Raw genomic sequence first — 27,375 nt, 5'->3', positions numbered from 1 at the left:
TGAATACCCCATAGTGTTTTGTCCTTTTCTTGAGGACCTGTGTATTTGTCTATACCAGCCCAAAACTATGAAAACTCCCGAGAGGAGCTGTTGTGTGATTACTTGTCATTTATCTGAGGACATTGGAGAAAATATCTGCTTAAACATGATGACAGCCAGTACAAAAAGAGAGGACTCCTGGTGATAGATTTGGACCAGGGGTGTAGAATTAGGGGGTACGGGGGGTCATGACCCTCCCAACATTGCAGATATGTCAGTGTGACCCCCCTGGAAAAGAGTGAAAATCCTGCGATCCATTGAGCCTTACCCCCTGAATATACAATACAAACATACACTGTTGATTTGGACACATGCATCACAGGACATTGTCACAGAAAGCACATGCATTCACACAAGAAAGCGCTCACACATGCACACACCTGCAAGAAAGCACGCTACTTCACACAGAGTTTTGCATACACACAAACAGCACTGCAGGGCATTGTCACAGCACCAGAAACATCTGACATCCTGGATCAATAGAAATACAAAATGTAAGGAATGTCCCTGTAGTTTTCTTCGTTTCACGTCAATAATGTCTCCCTACCTTTCAGCAGCCAGCTCATGTTTGTTAGCATGTTTGTGTGTGTGTGTGGGTCTGTTTTTCTATCCTCATTGGGACATGGTCCTGACAGCACACCAACACCGATGGGACCTATGTCCTCATTGGGACCTAAATCCAGGTCCCCACGGGCAAACCCTTACCAATCATCAGGAAATCGCTAACTAGCATGCCTAGCATGATTTTTTTGAAATGGGTCAAATGTCCCTATGGGGGTGATTTACGGACAAAATCTGTGTGACTTTTTTTTATGACGAAGTGTGTGTCCTAGTGGTCAATTCTGGTATTACAGTGTGTGAACCCAATATGGGCGTGTCTAAAGGGTGTGTGGGCGGGCCAAATGGGTGGGTCTTTTTATTTCATGTTTTTATTTGTTTACCATTGTTTGTTTGTTACTTATTTCTCTTTATTTTATCTGCTCTTAATTATATTTATAGAATGTATGCAAGGTTAGTTAATTTCCCAAACTAGCCTACTTAGTATTTATCTATTTATAACATTTGCATGATGACATCTCCAGATGCACCATCTCATTTCTGTATCACAAAAAATGTAAATAAACAAACAATACGTATAAATGCCAAACTTTTTAATTATTATAATAATAATGACAACAACTACAATATAGGCTACATTAAACCTATAGGCCTATCATTTCTTATTTTCCACAGGTATCTATGTAATTTACGCAGAAGACTATTGGTGAATATGGTTGAATACCCAAAGACCAAAATGAGTGGCTACTTAAAAAAATTATCAGGTCTGTAAATCAACAAAGGTAATCAATATAGATGCATCTGATGCATAACATTTTGCCAGTCCAATCATAACCCACATTGCCTTTGTCCTTAATCAAGGGCTATAGGTAATGTATTTCCATTTTTGATCCATCCTTAATCATCCAGAGTAATATACATGTCAAATGACATCTGTGGCATCTTCCTAGTCACGGTACCATCCCAAAATATGGTATCATGAGCTTACTGCCATTCGTAACTCACTAAATTGTCTACTTTTCCCACCTTTGACCCTCACTGTTATCATAGGAAGCTTTAATTAAATATATTCCATCCTTGGGGAATACATAAACATATTCCTGAATGCCAAGTCATTGCTTTAAAGACTGATTGATATACACAGGGGTGAATACAGCGTTTTTGACTGATAGCAGGAAGTGAACACTGGGCGAATAGGTCAAAAATCTGGAGATTCTCAAAATTATATTTCCATGATATTTCAAAGAAAATGGAACTGAGATGAAATTCAGGCGGTGGAAAAGAAGCTGATCAATTCAATCAAATCTCGCAAAGTCCCAGGAAAATCACAGTTTGTTGCATGCATTGAGGCATCTCCTGATGTACTTAGAGAGAGAAGTTGGGAAGCAATTAAGTTCTATGTAAAAAAACATATTCTAGCTCATCAGAGACGGTGTTTCATACAGTAGTAACCCACACCCAATGTGATATGACTGGTCTGCCCAGATCATTCCTGTTGTAATTTTTTTTAACAACAGTAGTTACTGAAACTTATAGCAAAAGTTTGGTTAAGCAGTGAGAACCTATTTGGGCCCTCTTTATTTTACTGTGCAGAACCAAAACCAAAATGTCAGAACCAAAATCCAAATTATCTGGTTATTCTGGTGCCTAGCGTTTGGATCGATGTTTACAACATTCAGACATAGAAGAATGGCAAAACAGCTTACCAGGAAGAGTATATGAAACTGTAGGGTCACTATTTGGATAGTCCCATATAGATGCTCTATCTGGCAGTAGAATGTTGTACCAGCTGGTAAGCAAATGCTTGCCAGTGTTAGAGCTAGGATAAGAAATACGCTATTGGTTAAATTTAAAGTTAGGTTTAGAAAAAGGATCAAGGCTAGCTTAAGAACATGTAGACTTTAGAACTAGGTCAAGGTTTAGAAAATGTTAAAGAGCTATGGTTTGTGGATAATTAGTTGAAATGTTGTTTACCAACCATCTACTTGGGACTATACAAATAGTTTTACCAACTGTGCAACTAGTAAACCTCAGTAACTGTAACATGTTACCAAGACTGTTCAGGAAAAAAAATCGAGACTAGATTTCTGTATAATTGTGAGTTTTTCTTAACTAGTATAATTCAAAGTTGTTTACTTGTTCAGAGTATGGTTACATTTAATTGGGCTTATTAATGATCTTCCATGAAGAATAGCATAACCACTTACCAGGAAGAGTATATGAAACTGTAGGGTCACTTTATTTGGATAGTCCCATGTAGATGCTCTATCTGGTAGTAGACTGCTGTACCAGTTGGTAAGCAAATGCTTGCCATGGTTAGAGCTAAGATTAGAAAATGTAAGGGTATAACTTAAAGGTAGGTTTAAAAAAGGGTCAAGGTTAGGTTAAGAAAAAAATATGAGGGTTACATTTAGAGTTATGTTTAGAAAAGGGGTAAATTAGGTCAAGTTTGTACCATACCATCTCCATACCATCTTCTTCCGCTTATCCGGGGCCGGGTCGCGGGGGCAGCAGTCTAAGCAGGGATGCCCAGACTTCCCTCTCCCCAGACACTTCCTCCAGCTCTTCCGGGGGGACACCGAGGCGTTCCCAGGCCAGCCGGGAGACATAGTCCCTCCAGCGTGTCCTAGGTCTTCCCCGGGGTCTCCTCCCGGTGGGACGGGACCGGAACACCTTCCCAGGAAGGTGTTCCGGAGGCATCCGAAAAAGATGCCCAAGCCACCTCAGCTGACCCCTCTCGATGTGGAGGAGCAGCGGCTCTACTCTGAGCTCCTCCCGGGTGACCAAGCTTCTCACCCTATCTCTAAAGGATCGCCCGGCCACCCTGCGGAGAAAGCTCATTTCGGCCGCCTGTATCCGGGATCTTGTCCTTTCGGTCATGACCCAAAGCTCATGACCATAGGTGAGAGTAGGAACGTAGATTGACTGGTAAATCGAGAGCTTCGCCTTGCGGCTCAGCTCTTTCTTCACCATGACAGACCGATACATCGACTGCATTACTGCAGAAGCTGCACCGATCCGTCTGTCCATCTCCCGTTCCATCCTTCCCTCACTCGTGAACAAGACCCCTAGATACTTAAACTCCTCCACTTGAGGCAGGCACTCTCCACCAACCTGAAGTGGGCAAGCCACCCTTTTCCGACTGAGGACCATGGCCTCGGATTTGGAGGTACTGATTTTCATCCCCACCGCTTCACACTCGGCTGCAAACCGTCCCAGCGCATGCTGAAGGTCCTGGTTAGAAGGGGCCAACACGACAACATCATCTGCAAAGAGCAGAGACGAAATTGTGTGGTCCCCAAACCTGACACCCTCCGGCCCCTGGCTGCGCCTTGAAATTCTGTCCATAAAAATTACGAACAGAACCGGTGACAAAGGGCAGCCCTGCCGGAGTCCAACATGCACTGGGAACAAGTCTGACTTACTGCCGGCAATGCGGACCAAGCTCCTGCTCCGGTTGTACAGGGACCTGACAGCCCTTAGCAAAGGACCCAGGACCCCATATTCCCCAAGCACCCTCCACAAGATGCCGCGAGGGACACAGTCGAATGCCTTCTCCAAATCCACAAAACACATGTGGATTGGTTGGGCAAACTCCCATGAACCCTCCAACACCCCGTAGAGGGTATAGAGCTGGTCCAGTGTTCCACGGCCTGGACGAAAACCACACTGTTCCTCCTGAATCCGAGGTTCTACTATCGGCCGTATTCTCCTCTCCAGAACCCTGGCATAGACTTTCCCGGGGAGCCTGAGAAGTGTGATCCCCCTATAGTTGGAACACACCCTCCGGTCCCCCTTCTTAAAAAGAGGGACCACCACCCCGGTCTGCCATCCCAGAGGCACTGTCCCCGACCGCCACGCGATGTTGCACAGGCGTGTCAACCAAGAAAGCCCCACAACATCCAGAGACTTGAGGTACTCAGGGCGGATCTCATCCACCCCCGGTGCCTTGCCACCGAGGAGTTTCTTGACCACCTCAGTGACTTCAGCCCGGGTGATGGACGAGTCCACCTCTGAGCCCTCATCCTCTGCTTCCTCAATGGAAGACGTGACAGCGGGATTGAGGAGATCCTCGAAGTATTCCTTCCACCGCCCGACGACATCCTCAGTTGAGGTCAACAGCTGCCCACCTCTACTGTAAATAGCGTTGGTAGGGCACTGTTTCCCTCTCCTGAGGCGCCGGATGGTTTGCCAGAATCTCTTCGAGGCCAGCCGATAGTCCTTCTCCATGGCCTCACCGAACTCCTCCCAGGCCCGAGTTTTTGCCTCCACAACCACCCGGGCTGCAGCCCGCTTGGCCTGTCGGTACCCGTCAGCTGCGTCAGGAGTCCCACAAGCCAACCAGGCCTGATAGGACTCCTTCTTCAGCTTGACGGCATCCCTTACTTCCGGTGTCCACCACCGGGTTCGGGGATTGCCGCCTCGACAGGCACCGGAGACCTTACGGCCACAGCTCCGAGCGGCCGCTTCGACAATGGCGGTGGAGAACATGGTCCACTCGGACTCAATATCTCCAGCCTCCCTCGGGATCCAGTCGAAGCTCTGCCGGAGGTGGGAGTTAAAGATCTCTCTGACAGGAGACTCGGCCAGACGTTCCCAGCAGACCCTTACAGTACGCTTGGGCCTGCCGAGTCTGTCCAGCTTTCTCCCCCGCCATCGGATCCAACTCACCACCAGGTGGTGATCAGTTGACAGCTCCGCCCCTCTCTTCACCCGAGTGTCCAAGACATACGACCGCAGGTCAGATGAGACGACAACAAAGTCGATCATCGACCTGCGGCCTAGGGTGTCCTGGTGCCACGTGCACTGATGGACACCCTTATGCTTGAACATGGTGTTCGTTATGGACAAACTGTGACTAGCACAGAAGTCCAATAACTGAACACCACTCGGGTTCAGATCAGGGGGGCCGTTCCTCCCAATCACGCCCCTCCAGATGTCACTGTCGTTGCCCACGTGGGCGTTGATGTCCCCCAGTAGAACAATAGAGTCCCCAGTCGGAGCACTTTCCAGCACCCCTCCCAGAGACTCCAAGAAGGTCGGGTACTCTGCACTGCCGTTCGGCCCGTAGGCACAAACAACAGTGAGAGACCTATCCCCGACCCGTAGGCGCAGGGAAACGACCCTCTCGTTCACCGGGGTAAACTCCAACACATGGCGGCAGAGCTGGGGAGCTATAAGCAAACCCACACCAGCCCGCCGCCTCTCACCATGGGCAACTCCAGAGTGGTGAAGAGTCCATCCTCTCTCAAGGAGTGTGGTTCCAGAGCCCAAGCCGTGCGTAGAGGTGATCCCGACTACCTCTAATCGGAACCTCTCAACCTCACGCACTAACTCAGGCTCCTTCCCCGCCAGCGAGGTGACATTCCACGTCCCTTGAGCTAGTTTCCGTGTCCAGAGATCGGGTTGTCTAGACCCCTGCCTTCGACTGCCGCCCGATCCTCTTCGCACCGGCCCCTTATGGTCCCTCCTGTGGGTGGTGAGCCCACGGGAGGGCGGCCCCACGTCGCCCGTTCGGGCTGAGCCCGGCCGGGCCCCATGGGGGAAGGCCCGGCCACCAGGCGCTCGCATACGAGTCCCAACCCCGGGCCTGGCTCCAGGGTGGGGCCCCGGCTGCGCCATACCGGGCGACGTCACGGTACTCATAATTTTTTTTCATCAGGTCAAGTTTGTGAAAAAGGTAAAGAGCTTTAGCTAGTGGATAGTTGAAATGTTGTCTACCAACCATCTACTTGGGACTATACAAATAGTGTTACCAATTGTGCAACTAGTAAACCTCAGTAACTGTAACATGTTACAAAGACTGTTCAGGGAAAAAATCAAGACTAGATTTCTGTATAATTGTGACTTTTTCTCATCTAATATAATGCAAAGCTGTTTACTTGTTCAGAGTATGGTTACATTTAATTGGGCTTATTAATGATCTTCCATGAAGAATAGCATAACCGCTTACCAGGAAGAGTATATGAAACTGTAGGGTCACTTTATTTGGATAGTCCCATATAGATGCTCTACCTGGTAGTAGACTGCTGTACCAGTTGGTAAGCAAATGCTTGCCATGATTAGAACTAGGATTAGAAAATGGTAAGGGTGAAGGTATGTTTAAATAAAGGGTGATGGCTAGGTTAAGAAAAAATATATGGGTTACATTTAGAGTTAGGTTTAGAAAAGGTGTAAGGATTATGTCAAGGTTGTGAAAAAGTTAAAGAGCTTTAGTTAGTGAATGGTTAGTTGATTATTAGTTGAAATGTTGTCTACCAACCTACTTGGGACTATCCAAATAGTGATACCAAGTCTGCAACCAGTACACCTTAGTAAATAACATGTTACCAAGACTTCATTAAAAATAATAGTCACCAAGAGTGTTTAGGAAAAAAGTCTACATACAGGCTTAATTTGTTAGAAAATTGAGAATATTAATAAAATAACTGAATCTTTGCCCCATTTCTGTATCACAAAGTTGGTCACATAATTTTTTAATGAATATAGATTGTGATTGATACTTTTACATTGTTTTTATCTGAACTACCAATTATCCGACAGTACAGCTTGATAATACTTAATTTGTCATAGACCTATACAATGGTTTCTTGCTCAAACTTATGTGTACTTATGGACTGTCTTAAGTGAAGATTCACATCTTGAATTGAAAATTCCTTTAGACCACTGTTCCATATGGATTTAAAAGCATTAGAATGTTGTAAACCCCTGAAAGCTGGGTCCCCACGGTGATGTCACACTTTTGTATGCAAATAGTAAGCAAATAGTATGCAAATAGTGATGACATTACCAGTCCCCGTGAGTCTGACATGGTAATCAACAGGACTTGAAAAGTAAGGTGTGATACATTTTCAGGAATCTTGATATTTCAAGTAATTTCTAAGATAACATCAGCAAAATAAACTTGTATCAGTTTAGATCTTGAGTGTGTGTGTGTGTGAGACATTATGCCATAACATTATGACCATTGACAGGTGAAGCGCAACAACAAGCGTGCAAAGTTTCTTGTACAGCACCAGACATGGAACAATACCTCACAAATACGCCCAGAAACACAGGAACTAATATAGGCAACCTAATGAGGGAATGGACACCAGGTGTGTGCAATGACAAAACATGACAGTGCCGTGGGAGGAGGAGCGGCGTGACTAGAAGGCCGGCGATGACACACGCCGAATACCACTTTGGGAGGGATGGCACGCATCTTCCATGCGCGTACTCGTTACACAGGGCAAATGGGCAAGTGTAAGGATCTGAGCGACTTTGACGACGGCTAAATTGTGATGGCTAGACAACTGGGTCAGAGCATCTCCAAAACTGCAGCCCTTGTAGGGCGTTCCCAGTCTGCAGTAACTACCATAGATTCACGTGGGGAGTAAAGGCTGGCCTGTGTGTTTTCCGATCCAACAGACGAGCTACTGTCGCTCAAACTGCTGAAAAAGTTCATGCTGGTACTGAAAGAAAGGTGTCAGAACACACAGTGCATCACGGTTTGTTGCATATGGGTCTGCGTAGCAACAGACCAGTCCGGGTGCCCATGCTGTCCCCTGTGCTGCCAAAAGAGCCTACAATGGGCATGTGAGCATCAGAACTGGACTATGGAGCAATGGAAGAATGTGCCCTCGTCTGATGAATCAAGTTTCCTTTTACATCAGGTGGATGGCTGGGTGAGTGTGGGTCACTTACCTGGAGAACACATGGCACCAAGATGCACTATGGGAAGGAGGCAAGCTGGCGGAGGCAGTGTGATGCTTTGGGCAATGTTCTGCTGGGAAACTGTGGGTCCTGCCATTCATGTGGATGTTACTTTGACACAAACCACCTACCTAAGCATTGTTGCAGACCATGTGCTCCCTTTCATGGCAATGGGCTCTTTCAGCAGGATAATGCGTCCTGTCATAAAGCAAAAATGGTTTAGGAATGGTTTGAGGAACACAACAACATGTTCAAGGTGTTGATTTGGCCTCCAAATTCCACAGATCTCAATCCAGTCGAGGATCTGTGGGATGTGCTGGACAAACAGGTTCGATCCATGGAGGCCACACCTCACAACTTACAGGATCTGCTGCTAACGTCTTGGTGCCAGATACCACAGCATACCTTCAGAGGTCTAGTGGAGTCCATGCCTCGACGGGTCAGGTCTATTTTGGTGGCAAAAGGGGGACCTACACAATATTAGGCAGGTGGTCGATGATAAAATTAGACGTTTGTCCAGATTTAGAACATGTTTTTGTGAGACTTGTGAGGAAAAAAGGTGAATGCTCGTTGATTAGTTAAGTCTGCAAATTTGCGAGAGAGGGGTGAAAATACATGAGTAGGCTGCATTCTCCATGTACCAGACTTGTGAGTTTATACCCAGTGAGATACAAACATTATATTTAACAAGATACAAATGTTACATAGACCCTGAGCGAGTATCTACATGTCTGTTTATACTTATCCTCTATAGCGTGAGTGAAAAACATCCCAGACAATGGAAGGGCAATCATTTGTCAAACACTGCACTCAGGAGTGGCAACAACACCATTTTGACAACACTCTGTAGGAACGATTAGTTTGGTTTTCTTTCCATATCGGAGGCAGTTGCCCATAACTCAATGAGTGGACAAGGATGAATGACAGGGCAGATAAAATGTGCTCCAACCCAGAAACTCTCCGAACCCATTAGGGGATGATGGAAGAGTTGCAGGAACAGGGAATGTGGGACATGGCAGAAATATGATATAATACACCTTGGAGTGGCAGTGTCTGACAGAAATAAGGATGATCAAATTGTATCTTATGGAACTTGATATGGAATCATTGGGAATTATCAGAGCATTTCTTGGAGCAGATACATGTTGACATGCTGGAATGCAATGTTCTCATATGAAACCTTTTCTTTGCTCCATAATGGAACAGGCAGGAAATAAAGACACATGGATGGGTTTTGTATTAACAGGTAAAGGTATGGATGGTTTCTGTATTAACAGATAAAAAGTACCCAGTGGGTAGGATATGAGGCCAGAGCGCCAGTAGGACCTGTAGAAGGCAGTGTAGAGACAATTGCGGTCCACTCAGCCATTACCACACCAAAGGACTTCTGTCATGTCTGACAAGCTTCAACAGCCTTCTGTCTCCGTGCTTGTTATTCTCTGCTCTCAGCTGGAAAGAGAAAACACTCACAGTGTGGTACGATTGAGGGACAACAACCTCTGTGTGTTTGTGTGTGTGTGCATCTTTGTGAACTTGTATTTGTTTGCTTGTGTGTTGGTGCATGTGAATGTGTGTCTGAGAGATAATCTGTTTTGACTGTTTCCTGAACAAATACATGTGCATGTTCTGGTTGGTTTCAGAGTGGACATTCTAATGTTGTTTATGTCTGTTGGGAACCCTTAGAATAGAGACAGACAAAAAAGTACAACACACACACACTTCTAGCTTGCCCCTAAAGCTAAACAGAGTTGGTTCTGGTCGGTCCCTGGATGGGAGACCAGATGCTGCTGGAAGTTGTTAGTGGGCCAGTAGGGGGGCTGCTTCCCTCTGGTCTAAAGATGAAACCCTGAAGCCCCAGGGCAGTGAATAGGACATTGTTGGGTGTGGTCTTTCATATGAGACACAAAATGGGTGTCTTGATGCTCTGTGGTCACTAAAGATCCAATGGCACAGTTCTTTTATGTCCTCAGCACACGGTGCAACAGTGTAATGATCACGTGCACAGACCTTTCAAGATGTGCTGAAACTGAAAAAAATGGGTAAAGTGTGTTTTCTGCACACATGGACAGGCACACTTGTTGAAGACAGGAGACATGCATGTGAGTGTGCATGACGTGTCACACAGATGGACAGGCATGTCAACGGGTAAGGGCACTATATAGCAAAGGGGCATGTGCTTTGCACAGGTTGCACCTTACCTGTGCATATGCCTGGTAATGGTCATGCTGTATAATAAGTTTCTTGATATACCACACCTGTCAGCTGTTTGGTGAAATGCTCACTTACAGGGATCTGGAATCTTTTATTTTAGCTCATGAAACATGGGACCAACAATTCCATATTTGTGTTCAGGGTAGCAGTCATAGAAAAAACTACCTGGCTACTGGCTGGGTGCTCTCTCACTTAGAGATGATCAGCCCAGCTGTCAAACAGTAATCACTGACTCAAGAGACTTTCAACATCATGTTTTATTTCAAAAGTACATAAACAGGACCAATAGCATTCAATTAGGCAAAGCTTACATATAACCACTCATATCTGAGAACTCAAATTCTCATTGTCACAGTTTATGGGTATCACTTGCAAATCATAAATAAAACATAATTTGTTTAAATATATGGAAGATACAGATTTTTTTGTGAGAAAAAAAATCATTTAAGACAGATATTATCACTCTAGTTATTGATATCCATATAATGATTATGAATAAATCCTCAGTTCATGAGAAAGCTGTATCATGGGAAAGGTGTGACTCTTTCTTTTTCCCTCTGTTGGGTTCTCTGTTTGGGTGACTCCTGGGCCCAATCCTAAACTACACCGTAGCGGCAAAACTCAAGGTGCTTCCCCTTACCCCTACGCCCTAACCCTTTGGGGCTAATAAGTTGAAAGTTTGAGTTCATTTTAATTACATTTTAAGAATGTTTTATATTGCTTGTTTCCAGTTTTTCAGTGGCAAACATTTCCCTTTCATTTTGAAGTCAGCTGTCAAATTCGTTCAGATTCACAAAAACTGTCCATGGTGTTACAGGGCAGTACTTAATGCTTTGAAAAGTAGGGCCTAAGGGAAGTGTCTATTGGCTGATAAGGGGCTGTTAGGGGTTACATGACAAGAGTTGGGCTTTGGGGGGTGGGGGGGTGGTGGTTTGGGTTTGTGATTGGGCACTACTCTATAGGATTTGTTAAATCTGTGGTGTAGTTAAGAATTAATTTGCATGCCGAGTCAAGCCAATCCCAGCCAAGCCTGAGATTGGGGGTGGGGGGGGGGTGGGGGGTGGGCCCTGGTCACCTAGGAAACAGTGCCAGCATCAGGCATAATAGTGTTGTCGTTAGTGATGGGTAGAGGCCTAAAGCTCCTCCGCACTCCATGGAATTCTCCTAAAGAGAGAAAGAGAAAAAAAGAGACAGATGCAGCAAGGGTTTACAAAATGGTGAAGGTACAGTTCAATTATGGCGGGCTTGGGATTTGGTTGGGTTTATTGTTGTGGTTTGATTACCTCTGGATGGAAGGGGTGGCAGGAGTCGGGGCGTCTCCGGTCTTTTTGGAACTTAAGCCGTTCACACTTCAGAGACTCGTTATGTGCATTCGATGTTAAGAAACACATTGATGGGCACATCACACTAAAGACACTACAAGACTAATAGTTAAAGGTATTTGCCACTATGCTGTCCTAAACAGGCAGACTTCAGTATTAAAAAATCTGCCATATTATCTGGTTGAAGTGATAGTTTGACCTAGATTCATATTTGGGTGAAATCCCATTTACCCTGAATTGTTCTTGAATGCCCCTAGAGTCATTTTTCACAACAAGCCATTATTCACTTCGGTCCCAGCCCAGAATTAGCATTATTAGCATCGTCCAAATTCATGAATTGATATGGTGCATCCAGAGCCACAAAAGCAGCATTGCAAGTGGAAAAGAACTAAAAAAAAAACTTTGCTTACACAAGAACAACTCAGGGTAAGCAACATTTCACCCAAATATGAATTTAGGTCAAATTATCTCTTTAATACCGGATTTAACTTCCTGGCAAAAGAACCAACCAAATGATCAGAATGTATTATGAATTAATCAGACTTTTAAAATTATTTGAGGTCAGATTTTGCAGTAAATCTGTTTCTATAGTAACATTTTGCATTTGTAAGCATTTTGGAGTGCAACGCAAGTCACCAAAACCCTACAAGAATAAAGCCCAGACAACACAACAAATCAACAAACGTGATACATAGCTTTGAATCGGAATGGGCCTTCATTTGATCGTAATTCCATGGGCGTGGGAAGCCCATCAGGGAAGCTGTGTTCCTGCTATACCATGTTGTCTGTAGCCAGGCTTCTCTGTACTGAGAAGCTTAGAGCGTCTGCTATTGATCAGACCCCATCACTGGTCCAGGCCCTTATAAAACTCACACACACATTTAGTTGTGAAACACTCCATATGTTAGAGCATTGCATTGTTCAAAACCCTCAGCCCTTACACTAATCCTTACACACAAACGCACACGCACATCATTTTCCTCTAACTAACAGTGCAAAGGCCAAACAAACTCTCACCAAACCCGCCTGAAAAAATTAAAACGATTTCTGTTTTTCCCACATTGTTCCCCCTCAAAGAACACAAAACAATACCTCACTGACCATAATGATGGTGACGGTGGAATTCATGGGGTGAAAAAGGAGGAGTAAGTTGTGTGTATCAAAATACATTAGAAAGGAATAGCCTTGTTTTACTTCTTTGTACTGTGTGACAGCCACTGAATAAGCAGTTGCGGAGCCAACAGAAAGGGCCATGGGAGGTGATCACAGTGATCATATTGAAGTCAGAGAGATTTTAATGAAAACCCAGGACATTTTTCTACATTTTGTGGTCGATTCACAAACATGAACACACAACTCCCCACCCACACGCTAGTGTACGCTTGTGCACTCACCCACCCGCCCGCACACTCAAAACACAATCAAACCCTGACTGACTCAAGCCATTTGCCCCACTCTCTCCCAACCGTCATTCCTTTCCCCACGTCCCAGTGTTGGGGTCAATTCAATAAGTTAAGGCTATTCAGGAAATACTCTAAAATTCCAAATTTCTTCAATGCTTTTTGTAAAAAAACAATTGGAATTTAAATTGGAGTTGGTTCACCTATTGAACTGAATGAGACCCTGACCCTGCCCTGTCTACAACCTTACATATGACCATAACCAGCCAGTCCCTATTTCAGGCCATACCCCACCCAACCACCTTTTCAGAACAACCTCTGTAAAAAGGATATACATTATCTCAATGGGTTCCATGGTAATTGGACCAGCGGCAGAACAGTCACATTTGTTGTCGACCACCACCATGAAGAGATTACTGCTGGGGATCTGCTGAATCACAAAGGATCTGCCAATGAGAAAGAGAGAAAGATATAGGGATTAAAGGAACACTACATTTATAAATGGTCCATGGATGTGTATTTCTTATATTTTGTCAATATATTTGATTTAGCTAAAAGTAGCAGTTTGTGTACAGTGGCAGTGTTTGCATTCACTTAAATGGGGACCCAAAATATTACGTGTGCAAACATGCATGTCGCACACACACACACACACACACACACACACACACACACACACACACACACACACACACACACACACACACACACACACACACACACACACACACACACACACACACACACACACACACAATCTCAAACCCATTCCTCCACAAGGAAAATACAAGGCCTTGGCAAGATGACGCATGCAAACACACAGACAGACACAGACAAACACAATTTCTACCCCCACACCACACATACACACACACCCACACAGCCAATCCAAAGTCTTCAACAATGAGGTGTTGCAGAATATAAAACACTCTGGAGAAGAGAAATGGGAAACAGACTCCATTTCCCCAGTTCCAGATCTTTTCCGAGACTGGGTTTAACTGGCAAGAGGAGACAAAGTCCGATCTGGCCTCCTGATTCATGATTGATGTCTCAGCATAGGGTTTATGAAGAGCAGAGGCCGTACGGATGATCTCTTCTTTAGCTCTCGCTCCCTTTTTCTTTGTCTTACTCTCTCGCTCCCTCTCTTTTCGCCGGCGGTTTGATTTATGCCTCTCATTGGAAGGCATTTATAACACACCAGTGAATCTCCTCAAAAGACAGGAGACGTGCAGGAACACACATGCACACATGAATGCACACACACACACACACACACACACGCACTGCATCTTGATAAAGGATGTTTGATGGAATAAGACGGCCATGACTTGGAGTTCCTTTTAACTAAAATATTCACAATTTCAAATTGTTAATTTACTTAGATTCTCTGCCTTAACATAATCTAACTCCATCCCAGTGCAACCTAGTCCAGGTTACCTATGCCCAGGGCAATTTAACCTACTGTATTTGTGCACAGCCCACTCTTAATCCAGTCTAACTAAGCAACATCTATAATAGTGCAATTTAATGTCATCCAACTCATCTCAATCTAGTTGATACCTGTCAAACTCAGTCCAGTCCATCCTTACCAAAGCTAACAAACTCAGTGCAGTCTAACTTAACCTAACACAACCCAGTCTACCAAATCTAAGCTCAGTCAAACCTAATGTAACTCAGTCCAGTATATCTAATCCTGTTCAAACCTAACCAAATTCAGCCCTGTCAAATAAACTTAATTCAGACTATTCTATCTAACCTCAGTCTAACCTAACTCATCCCATTCTATCTTAACTCAGTCAAAATGTATCCGTGCCCAGTCTACAGTATCCAAGCCCAGTCTAACTTACCTATCTAAGACCAGTCAAACCGGGACCAGTACAACTGATAGAAACCAGAACAAGTGTTTCTGGCGAAAAGACTTAAACACATTCTGACAGCACAGCTGTTGGCCTTGAACAAACCCAGAGCTGCATGAAGCTATACATTTACACAAACACACACACACACATAATGCTGGAGCATTGCCAGTGAGTACTTCAGCTGGATAGACAGACACGTAACAACAGTGCCACAATCTGACTGGCAAGTTGCATTTTTCAAAGTTTAAAACCGGCTGCTGTTATGATGACTACTTTAAGTGTACCACTCTCATGGCATGCTTTTAAGCAGCACATTTTGAGACAGAGAAAAAAAGCACCAGTGCAGAATTGAGAAACCCTATCTCATTCCTCCAGCGCCTAAACGATTCAGTACAAAGAATAACAGCAGGTCCCAATAAAATACCACCGCATGAGACCTGTGTACTTTACAGTTAGTGTCTATTCAGTAATTTTTGAATTATAGGACCATCCTCTTAATACTGGCTGAAATATAGACTGGACCCTGTCTACCATGAATAATGTATGCATTAGTGCATTTGATAACACAAACATTAACATTGACAAAAAACGTACCGTTGGCAAAACAGCCAAGCTCACGTCTTGCGATTTAAATTGACTGCCACAGAATGTACTTAAATTTCTTTTCAAGGACACTCTTCAGGGAAAGAAAGAGTTAGGTGGAGATTAGAATATATGGTCCTGGGTACTATGGTTAATAGTTCACTGGTATCTACTTCAGTAAGGGAGCCTAAATCATCCACTCAAGCCACTTAAGCAATTAGACTGGGTTTAGATTATAGTTAGACTGACTCTTTGATGTGACTGACCCCCCGCACACCCGTGCCATATCCTCTTTCATCAACTAGGCACAGGTGCATAACTATGTCAGCTTCTTGGTGTACACATTTATGACACTATCAAACACACACACTGAAGTAACATAACAAAAGTTCACTAAATACACATTGTATATATAAGTTTTTCCTACAGGCTAAAAGACACACACGTGTCCCAATGAAAATAGAAGAAAAATCTTGTAGTCAGCCACTAACGTAAACCAGATGTTTATTGCCAATATCCTCTATTACTAATATGACCTATAAAATTTCATAGAACCAAAATAAAAACTCCATTTCACTTAGTTAAATTCATTGTGCTTTAAAAAGGATTTATAGCAAACCAACATGATGGGTCAGACTCTGAGTTCTACACGATGAACTCAAACTTTTATCTAATCATCTACAGAGAGCAACTTGCACTTCTTAAAGAAGCATTAGATATGCCAGTGTGTCTGCGTGTGGGAATGTATGTTTCCTTCCCAGTCTCTGAGAAATATAATAATGTTACATGAATTGTTGTTTCTCAAATGGAGTTCACATTTTTTGGGGTGTTTATTCATATTTATTCAAATTCAGCCCTGACCCAACTTACCCATTGGCTGTAAATATGAAAAAATGCCTGGGTCCTCTGGGATAAGCCAATCACGGGGCTTGTGTGGATGTTTGGTGTGTGATTAGCTCTAGGGTTCATTGCTTCGGTGACTTCTCTTCTGTTTGAATATTAGTCTGGATATGCTTTTTGACAGCTATTCTCCATATGTGTGTTAGCATGTGTGTGTGTTTGGGTGTGTGTATGTGTGGCTAACTGCACCCCGGCCCGCGTTTACTCATGGCACCCTGGGCTGTGGTTACCCTCCTGACCCTAAAAGGCTGAGAACACACACACATACACACACACACACACACATCTCAGTTTCCTTGGCAGTCCCACAGCTGGGAGCAATGAAGGGCCCATCAGAGTGATCCACAGAACACCCCACAATTGCCTGACAGAAAAGCCCAAATTGTTAATGGGGACCACACTAATTTTCCCATTCTAAAGGAAGCTTTTCTCTTGTTTCCACTCCTCTCTCCCACGGGTTGTGTTGTGCTCATATTTTGAACTGCTGAGTGGTTTTGAGAGTGTGTATAAATGTGTAAATGTGCTTGTGAAAGTCTACACACTCCTGGCATAGTTCTCACATTTGACTGCCTAGAAATAAATGTAAAAAAAATATTCAATTTGCTTTCCTTCCCTCCAGATCTGTACAGTCCACACCAAATTTTCAAAGTAAAGAAAAAGTTTTACCGCATTAATCTACATGTATGCACATTAGTGACAAATTATTATTATCTACAGTGTCTTTGGAAAGTATTCAGACCCTGTAACATTTTGTTGTGTTAGAGACTACTTTTGCCAGCAATCTACACACAATACACCATAATGCAAAAGCAAAAACATGTTTTTAGAAATGTGTACCAAATTATTTATACTTTGGTCATCCTTGAGATGTCTCTCAAACTTGATTGGAGTCCACCCATTCTATTATTTCGACATGATCTGGAAAGGCACTCACACTATATAAGGTGGACTCCAAAGAACTCTGTCGAGGCATAGACCTGGGATAAAAAAAAATGTTAAAGCATTAAAAATTCCTAGGAGTTCAGTGGGCTCCATCACTGTAAAATGGAAGAAGCTGAGCTGGGTGTCCAGCAAAATTATATAACGGGCAAGAAGTGCCATGGTCAGGGAGGTGACCTAAAACCCAATGGCCACTGTAACAGAGCTTCAGAGTTATTCTACAGAGGTGGGAGAATCTGCCAGAAGGACAACCATCGCTGCAACACTTCACCAATCCGACCTTCATGGCAGAGTGCCTAAGAAAGAATCCACTCCTTAGTGAAAGGTGTATGCCTGCCTGAAGAACTCTGAGAGCAGGACCTCAGACTGGAGTGAAGAATTATCTTTGCAAAAACACAAAGCACACACCCTAAACAACGCAGGAGTGTCTTCAAAACAAGTCTATGAATGTCCTTGAGTGGCCCAGCCAAAGCCTGGTCTTGAACCTCATTGAACATCTGTGGGTAGACCGGAAGATCGCAGTTCACCGATGATCCCCATCCAATCTGACAGAGCTTGAGAGGATCTACAAGGAAGAATGGGAAAAACTGCCAAAATCGAGCTGTGTAAGGCTTGTAGAGACATACACAAGAAGACTCAAAGCTGTAGTCATTACCAAAGGGGTTTCAACAAATGACTGAATAAAGGGTCTGAATACTTATTTACATCAAATATTTCCATTTTTAATTATCAATGAATTGACACAAATGTCCAAATTTGTTTTTGCTTGGTCATTATGAGATTGTGTGTTGATGACAAAAAAAATTATGTAATCAATTATGTCTATAACATAACCAAATGGGGGGAAAGTGAAGGGGTCTGAATACTTCCCGAAGTCATTGTTCATAGTATGTATAGAATTACCTAATACGTTTCTATTGTGTTTTAGACATATTAGGATTTAAGTACTTTGGTATTCAAAAAATATAAGTAACCATACAGCTACAATGAAGTCAAATTTTAAACAGTGACATAGAAATTGATGTATGCCAATTTTCTTCAATACATTTATTGGCTGTATTGATAAACCTCCCATAGACTTAAACATGTTTTCCTAAAACTCATGATTTATGTAGTTTATGTAGTTCCATATAACCAACAAATTCAACACCAGGATTGTATTGTAACTCATCCATGAGGTCATTGTGATTAGATTTAACAAATATATTGCTCACTATATGCTGCAGAGGTACAGGAGAGTCATGAGAAAAATAGTTTTGAACAGTCAAGTAAAAGTGCTGACAAAATGTTGGCTCAGAGTTTTAAAAGACGATGGAAAGGAAGCTATGAAGGACAAATACTGGAGTCTAGTGCAAGTACAGCAAACTAGCAATAAAATAACATAGCATTACTTTCAAAACGATACATTCCTGCGACAATTAAAAAAATAATGGTACATACCATAACAAAATAATTGTACATATTCGCCCCATTTCTAATGTGTTTGTAGAGATTACATTCATTCATGAACATAATGTCTGCTTATTCCAAAATGACTTTCAAAATTCAAATTCAATCATGCCTCAAAGTAGAGTAGGATTGAATACCAGCCACATGTTTATGTAAATGTTATGAATAGTTATGTCAAATTTTTACTAGATTTAGATTTGACTCGATTTTTATAGCCATTATATGTAAATACATTTCAGGTCTTGTGAAACTACAAATTCTAAGTTTCAGTGAAAAAGTATATGCATTTGTTCATAGTAACTAGATGCTCTTGAAAGAGGTGTTGGAGGGCTTTCCTCTGGCCTAAAGAGAACTCTAGGCCCCAGGGCATTTAGGAGGACAAAGCCATGCTTAGGGTGCCGTCTAGCGGACGGGACATTCCCACTCAGTGGTCACTGAAGATCCCATGGCAACCATTGGGGAGCTAACCCTCTGTATCCCGGCTACATTTCCAAGCTGGCCCTTGTTCCAACATGACCACATGATGTTTCTACCAACTCTTAGGGCAACATTTCAGACATTCCAGCAGCAACTGGCAAAATAATATAAGCAAATAGATTTAATTTAACAAATAACTACTTAAAATGTACAAATGTATGAAGTTGAGGATTCATAATGTAATGCATTTATTTGTAGAAAATGCAGTGGCAAAAGTAAAAAGAAAAAAGGTACCAAAAAAATTATATATTAGCAATGAGCTAAGACAAATACATTTACTCATTAGTAAGAATAACAATTTAAAAAAACTAGTAAACTAGTAAGAAGAAAAGTTTACGTTTAATCCAATTTAACCTAAAAAAATGTAATCCTATGGATTATTAAGTATTTTGGTGGCAGCATCAAGAAAAACATACATATTTAAATGTCACCTTTAAAAACATTTTCAGACAAATCACAGAAAAGTAAATACCAAACACACCTAAATGGCTACTAAATACAATTTGCTTGATAATCAAGGGTTTCAATATTGCTGTCCATCAACAATTCCCAACTTACTTAGGTTTGAGCAATCTCTAGTTGCTACAAATGTAATAAAATTATTAATTGCTATAATAGCTGGTAATAGAGTGTACGCAATCAAGACACCAGCGTGGTTTTATTTTAAACTATATTAAAAAAAATCCTATAATTCTTCTTTCACCTTGTGTCTTTCATTAAGCACTGTGGGCATATTTGTGTGTGTGTCTGTCTGTCTGTGGCCATAACTGTGTGCAATAATAATAACAATCAACTTGATGGGTGATAACAGTCTGAATTAGCTACAAGTACAAAGTGTGCCTTTAAATTAAACTGTTGAAACATTAAATATGCATTTTAGAGTAGTTTTGAAAATAAATCACAACTGACTGTATTTAATTGGCAGTCTGTACTTTGTTTTACTATGGGAGCCAAAATGTCCCCAAACCCATTTAAAAAAAAATACAGGTGGGGTTTTGCTTAAATTCTGATGTGAATCAATATATATAAACGTGCTAAATGCATGTATATTACCATTAATTTATGTGAGTGCATGTTTGTAGGAATATGTTTGTGAATGTATATGTGTGTGTGTTACGTACTTTATGCATCCTTCACAGTCAATGTTTCCTGTCGTCTCCTTGATTGTTCTCTCCGAGATGAAGGCGGGGTACTCTGTATCACATGGTACCAACATGGTCCGACCCCCCCTCTGGGCTATGGAAAGTGGGGGTAGGGGTTTTGGGGTGGACAGAAGAGAAAAGACCAAACTTTGTTTTGTTGAAATAAAAACATACTTTTCTAAACTGACCCTAAACCCTTTCATCATATGTCTTTTACCATAAAAATGTAGCTACATAATTCACATGTGATAGTACTGGATGTTAAATGAATTACATCACTCCTGTTACCCTGCTGCCACTCAGTGGTTAGTTGTTGTAATGCAGGTGAAAAAAATTCTGAATGCAGTGCAAGACTAGAATGCATTTGGTGCATGAGCAAACAATATCATCTACTCGTACATTCTAAATGACTATGCCATAACAAAACGATGAACAAAGTTTAATCCGACAGCATTTTTGCATAGGCATTCTCCACAAGGTAATTTAGTCCAAAGCTGATTAGGAAGAAGCGTGGATTAACATACAGCTCTATAACGTGGACGCCTTTAATTGCTGGTGCATGTCGGCGGCCAACTGGCAACTGCTCCATTTGAGAGCTTCAGCCTTTAACTGACAGGGATTAGTTCAGCATGAGGGCACACGTGGATCCTGTTGCCGGTCGGTTTGGGTGTAGGAAGCGCATATCTGGCATGTACTTTTTCATGAGGCGATAGAAGGGTAGCGCAGTAAGCGCTGGGGTTACTGAGCTGTGAAATCGTGTCTTCCATTCCACATCCAACACCAAAGGAACCATGTTTCTACACAGGATAAGGAGAGGGTGCTGGTGCAGCAATAAAAACAAACTCTCGCCCTCTCTGATGTTTTTATTCTGTATTGAGAAATTATACATCTACAGTCTAACAGTAACAGGCTATGGTCAGCCTTCTAGTTGCATTTTTAAAAGACAGCTAATATTTCACCTGTTGGCTGTGGCATGAGTTAACATGCCTTCATTTGACACTGGTTTGAAAGACTTGAAGGACACACACTTACACACCCAATTCAAACACTGAGCGTAGAGGTCCAGCCTAAGCAGTGGTCTGTGTGTATGTATGTGTGTGTGAGATAAATGTGTGTGTGTGTGTGTGTAAAGCCTGTCTCTCTGGTTACATAGCGGATATTGCTTCCTACCAATTTGACACCCATCCTCACAAATCATAATGCGCTCGCACGCTCAGATACAAACTCACACACAGATATATATACACATGCATACACACAGAGTGGGTCACTTGAGGTAGCTCCATGTTTCAACCTGGCTGTCTTTTAAATGGTCTGTATGGGGTTTGTGATCATTACTCTTCTATTCTGTTTTTCCAGCGGTCACACTGACTCAGACTAGGAAAAATACTGGCGAGTGTGCGGAAAGAGATCGCAGAGAGGTCAGGACCAAATGTGGTGAATGTGAGTATGGCGTTTGCGGGCAGTAGTTATAGTCGTGCTAATGTCATGCTAATGTCATGCCCTCATAACTTCTCCTAGAACACAATGTGAGAGTTCTTAAACATCCAATGAAAGTCTTAAGTTCTAGACTCTGCCCTGCAGCCATAAAAACCTCTTACCTTTTGCTGTGAGGTCGGAGTACCACCAGCTGTACAGGTTAAACTCAACCATGAAACTGGAAGCACAGAGAAAGGGAGAGATACTTAGCAATGTTATAACACATAATTTAAACATTATTTGTTATGTGTATCCCCATTAGCTGATGCCATGGCGAAAGTTCTCTCCCTTTGTTTTGACAATAAAAAAGACAAATGACGGGCAAACATAGTTTTACAATTTACGTTCATTTAACAACAGCATTTACATGGATACATTACAGACAAACCTACAAAACAGAGTTTTGATAAGAGCAACTAATAACATTTTTAAAAACACAATGTTTTTCTCAACTAAGAAATAGTAATTTGTGTGACTCTGTATGTTTGAGTTTGGCTCAATTAACTGTCACCTGTGCCTAGTTGCAATACATTTTTTGTCAACAATTCTTAGTTGTGAACTTTTGTGAACTTTTTATGAATTACATGAGTTTAGTTCATAGAGAATGTTTTGAATACAAATACAATGCTCTGTGTTTTAAACAAGTTTGTTGTTAATGACCCTTTATGACACTCTTGTTAAGATCCTTAGTGGGTACTGATTTTTTTGTGGGTGCTCACATATTGTGGAATTATGATGGCCTGATGCAACTGCCGTTGTGGATGTTGCACATATCTCGGAAATTCCAGGAGATTTATTTGTATTGTATTCAACTTTCTGAGTTCTAATGGACAAGTATCTCTTTAAACAAGTCATGTAAAATAAACACAAGCTAGTTTTTCTGTTAAAATGTATGATTAATAACATTATGTCTAGATTTCAGTGTAGCCTTTAAAGTTGAATATAATCTCTTATCAAATTAGCCAGGCACATTGTGATGAAGGGAATATCGGCTGAGCAAGTCTCCATGTACGTGTGGAAGACAGATCCACTAAAAGTGGCATTATATTTACACATAACAGAAACTATTAGAAGAAGTCTCCCTTTTGGGGTTATGTTTTAATAGCAGCAGTGGGGCTCCTGGTCCTTGTATTATAGAGGTAAACAGGACTCTATTCCTTATGGGGAGAGCTGAGTTAGCAAAACCACCAATAGTAACATGCCCCTGCTGTCGTGTGTGAGCTTTCACCAAGTTGTCTGGGCAACCGACATTCTATGATTACCTATGTCTCCTGGATCTATGTCTGTGTGCAAACCTTGCATTCCCTAAGATACATCATGCTGGCAACTATTCCTTGTATGTGCATTCAGTAAGAACTAGTGGCGTAATCTTTTCAGTTGGGAAGGAATATATGTTTGAACATTGGCAATGCAAAATCAGAACAACTATTAGGATACTACTGTGTTGGCCTCTGTACATTTTCTTGTTCTTTTTGTCATGATACTTGCTCCAGTATATACGATTAAACCTGAAATAATTAACTGTTGTGCTAACAACTGAAGAGATTTGACTTGATAAATTGTGAATACTTCTACACAGTCATATATTGTTGTTTGCAGTAAACTTCTATTTGTTCAAACACATTACTCTCCATCAATTTACCAACAGCTGATTTGGTGCTTTAACATGTTTAGGTAGTGGAATTATTTACCTCTGCTGCCACCCCCTTTTGTTGCTTTACAGGCTTACATGAAAACATTTCTACGGCTTTATTAACACACAGCAACCCAAAATATCCAACTGAAAACAAGCTCATTTGTTGGAAAAATACTGAAAGTTTCATTTAAATTAGTATATATTTTTACAAATATATAGATTGCCCATTCACACTTGTGTGCTTCGATAACGTCAAATGATGTATCGTTTGCCAATGGCCAAGTAAAAAAAGACGTAACTGTAATTCATTATGCCTGGTTTCTGATGCCTGGTTCAGAAATTAAGACCCCGTATTTATTTGCAAAGCCTTTTAGAAAGAAAAACTAACATTGATATTGTGGGTTACCCTGTGTAAATAAATCTGGAAAAAGACTGATTTGGTGTGTTTTAATTTCAGGAAGTGTGGCAACAAAAGGTGAACATTTTGAAAGGGGTTGGTGACTTTCTATATATACAAGATTTTACAGATCCAAGATGGCAACGTATTAGTCTTTGTTTGTGTGAGTGTTTGTAAGTCAAAGTTGACCTTTTTAAAATGGTACTACCTACATAATACTGATCTTAAAACTTTTTATAGAACAAACCTAACTGATCTGTTTTTACTAATGCCCCTCATAAATGTGTTGCTACTAATATACAGCTCTGGAAAAATTAAAAGACCACTCCTAATTTTTCTTAAATCAGCATCTTTACATGTACGCAGCCATTCCATTCCAGTGTCTGTTAAATTCCAAAATAGTCACACATAATTTTATTTAATGAGGTACTGATTAGGTGATTACCTGAACTAAATCTAATTTAATGAGGAAAAGTATAAAAACCACTGCTGTGGTCATCACTCTTCTCTTGCAACAGGACAAGCTGGATGGCAAAAACAGTGCAAGTAGTACCCCAAAGGTAATTTGAATAAAAAAATAACTTTTCGGCATGACAAAGGAAAAGCTTCAATTCTGGCTTTCCTGGCAGAGGGATACAGTGAGTGTCAGGTTACTTTCATCTTGAAAATTTTAAAGACAGCGATTCATAAGAACAAGGTAAAGCAAAAGACATTGAGGACAACAAAGCTACAGACTGGCAGAGGGCAAAAACGACTGTCCCCTGATCGAAATGACCGTAAGCTCATTTGAATGTCACTCAATAGGCATAGGATGACATCAAGTGACCTACAAAAAGAATGTCAAAAAGCAGCTGGGGTGAAGTGCATGGCGAGGACAGTTTGAAACAGGCTCCTAGGGGCAGGGCTGAATAAGGATTGGTCAGTAGAGTAATGGAGTAAGGTCTTCTCTGACGAGTCAAATGTTCAGCTTTGCCCAACACCTAGTCATCTAATGGTTAGACGGAGACCTGGAGAGGCCTACAATCCACAGTGTCTCGCACCCACTGTGAAATTTGGTGGAGGATCGGTGATGATCTGGGGATGCTTCAGCAAGGCTGGAATCGGGCAGATTTTTCTTTGTGAAAGACGCATGAATCAAGCCAAGTACAAGGTTAAGAACACCTCCTTCCTTCTGCTCTGACAAAGTTCCCCAACTCTGAAAATAGTTTTTTCCAGCAGGACAATGCTCCATGGAACACAGCCAGGTCAATCAAGGTGTGGATGGAGGACCACCAGACCAAGTCCCTGTCATGGCCAGCCCAATCTCCAGACCTGAACCTCTAGAATTTGATCAAGAGGAAGATGGCTGGTCACAAGCCATCAAACAAAGCCGAGCTACTTGAATTTTTGTGCCAATCACCCAAAAAATCTGGGTTATTCCACCAGATATTGATTTCTGAACTCAGATAAGTTAAAACATTAGTATTTTGTTGTTGAAAAAGTAATATGAATTTGTTTTCTTTGTATTATTTGAGGTCTGAAAACAATGCATATTTTTTAGGTTATTTTGACCAGTTGTTGTTTTCTACAAATAAATACTCTAAATGATAATATTTGTATTTGGAATTTGGGTGTAATGCTGTCAGAGGTTCATAGAATAAAACAAAACTGTTCATTTCACTCAAACACATACCTATGAATAGTAAAACCAGAGAAACTGATCATTTTGTAGTGGTCTCTTGATTTTTTCCAGAGCTGTATTTTCTAATGTGAGTGACCACTGAGTTTTTTTATTTCATTTTATTTCATCTGGTTTTCTATTTCAGACTGCATCAAATTGAGACAGTTTGGGGTTTGTTGATGTAGTTTTTAGTTATTTCCCATTTACTGTTTCTGTAGTACAATCCTTAAAAGGCACTGACAATCAAAAAGCAGCAGGTCCGGAGAGCCTGGGATCATATCTACAGAAACATCCATCATAGCTGAGCCTTCTATAATTCCTAGAATTTGGAAATCTCCCATTGTTATGCCTCAGTTAAAAGAAGGTCAACCGTCTAACCATAGACAAATTGCTATTTATTTTAGCAAAAATCTTGGAATCCCTATTATCGAATTAACTGGGTTTTTGTGTATATGTGACACTTCATCAAGGTTTCAATCCAGTATAAGAAAGCATTGTACTACTACAGCAACAACTAAAGTTGTTAATGACCTATTTGATGCCATGGACAGGAAACAGTACTGTCTCTCCATTGTTCTGTCAAAGGGTTTTGACTCTGCTGACCACAAGATAGGGTCACAGAGACTTACAAACATGCTGGTGGAAGCGAGCTGTCGGGGTCAGGGGTTCCGTAAAAGGCTTCAGCGTTATCATCCCCAACAGTTTAATGCATTTAGTATCATAATATGGGCCAAATTGAATATGTTTGCTCCAATTGGTGGGAAACCGAGTCATACTCTTCAAGCCCCTCGACAACTTTAAACAGTACATCTACTGTATTATGTGGGCCTTGTTTTGGCCCCAAATAAAACACTTTTCGAAAGGTGACCCATAAACTGGCATTAAAAACCATTTGATCAGTCACACCAGCCTTAAACACATGGCCTTCGGGTAATTCATAAAATGACACCTCCGGTGGCTCTGGGTTGAAGATGTATCCCCCGATCTGACCATCGTCCAATTTCCACTCCTGTGTCAACATATCCTGGTGTAGTTGATGGATTCGGGTTAAACTCTGCATCGGTTTCTTCGGGGCTGGCATGTTGATTGCATCTCTGCGGTCCATTTCAAATTTTTTACCAAATCGCTGAGCTGCGTTTAAGCTGTTAGCTTTCACCGGTGTTTCACCCAAAACATTGATCACAGCACAATCCTCCATGTTTTGTAATGTGTAGGTACGTTTGCTCAGGCAAGACTGAATGACCATCACTGATGTCTGCATGATTTAAATACACAGAACACACCAATCACCCCATAAAACATGAATGGTTAACAACCACCGGTTGTATGCCAGATGTTGCACCACTTGTCAGAAGATAAAACACCTGGGTTTTAGATTTGCCGAACACCATTTGTTGAACACCAATCATCTTACCGCAGACACAACACTTATTTATTGCCTGTGAATATAACATTCCGGAACCCTAAGCCCCATTTGTTAATCATCAATCATAACCCACCTGTTATAACACTAGTCTGTTTTGCTCATCAGGCGTTGTAAAACATCAAACACTGACACATCAAGGTGACCGGACATGCATACGTCACTCCTGAAGTCCCGCCCTAACATATGTCATACAGGAAGTCCCAC

The 27,375-nt window shown here is 41.8% G+C and overlaps 1 protein-coding gene across 2 annotated transcripts in view; it reads right to left on the bottom strand.

Moving 5' to 3' along the window:
• Positions 1–11,553: 11,553 nt before the first annotated feature.
• Positions 11,554–27,375, bottom strand: part of cacna2d3a (calcium channel, voltage-dependent, alpha 2/delta subunit 3a) — a 691,437-nt gene continuing 675,615 nt past the window's right edge. For both annotated transcript variants that reach the window (XM_034295715.1, XM_034295716.1), the window contains 5 exons: positions 22,175–22,230; positions 20,553–20,667; positions 13,559–13,671; positions 11,787–11,869; positions 11,554–11,667 (listed from right to left, as the gene is read on the bottom strand). In XM_034295715.1, coding sequence (XP_034151606.1) covers positions 11,575–11,667; positions 11,787–11,869; positions 13,559–13,671; positions 20,553–20,667; positions 22,175–22,230 — 460 coding nt within the window. In that variant the 3' untranslated portion in view covers positions 11,554–11,574. The remainder of the gene's footprint in view (positions 11,668–11,786; positions 11,870–13,558; positions 13,672–20,552; positions 20,668–22,174; positions 22,231–27,375) is intronic.

This window comes from Esox lucius, chromosome 12, assembly GCF_011004845.1.
Source record: "Esox lucius isolate fEsoLuc1 chromosome 12, fEsoLuc1.pri, whole genome shotgun sequence".
Taxonomy (NCBI): domain Eukaryota; kingdom Metazoa; phylum Chordata; class Actinopteri; order Esociformes; family Esocidae; genus Esox; species Esox lucius.
The sequence above is the reverse complement of the archived record's forward strand: the minus strand, read 5'-3'. Positions and strand labels throughout refer to the sequence as shown.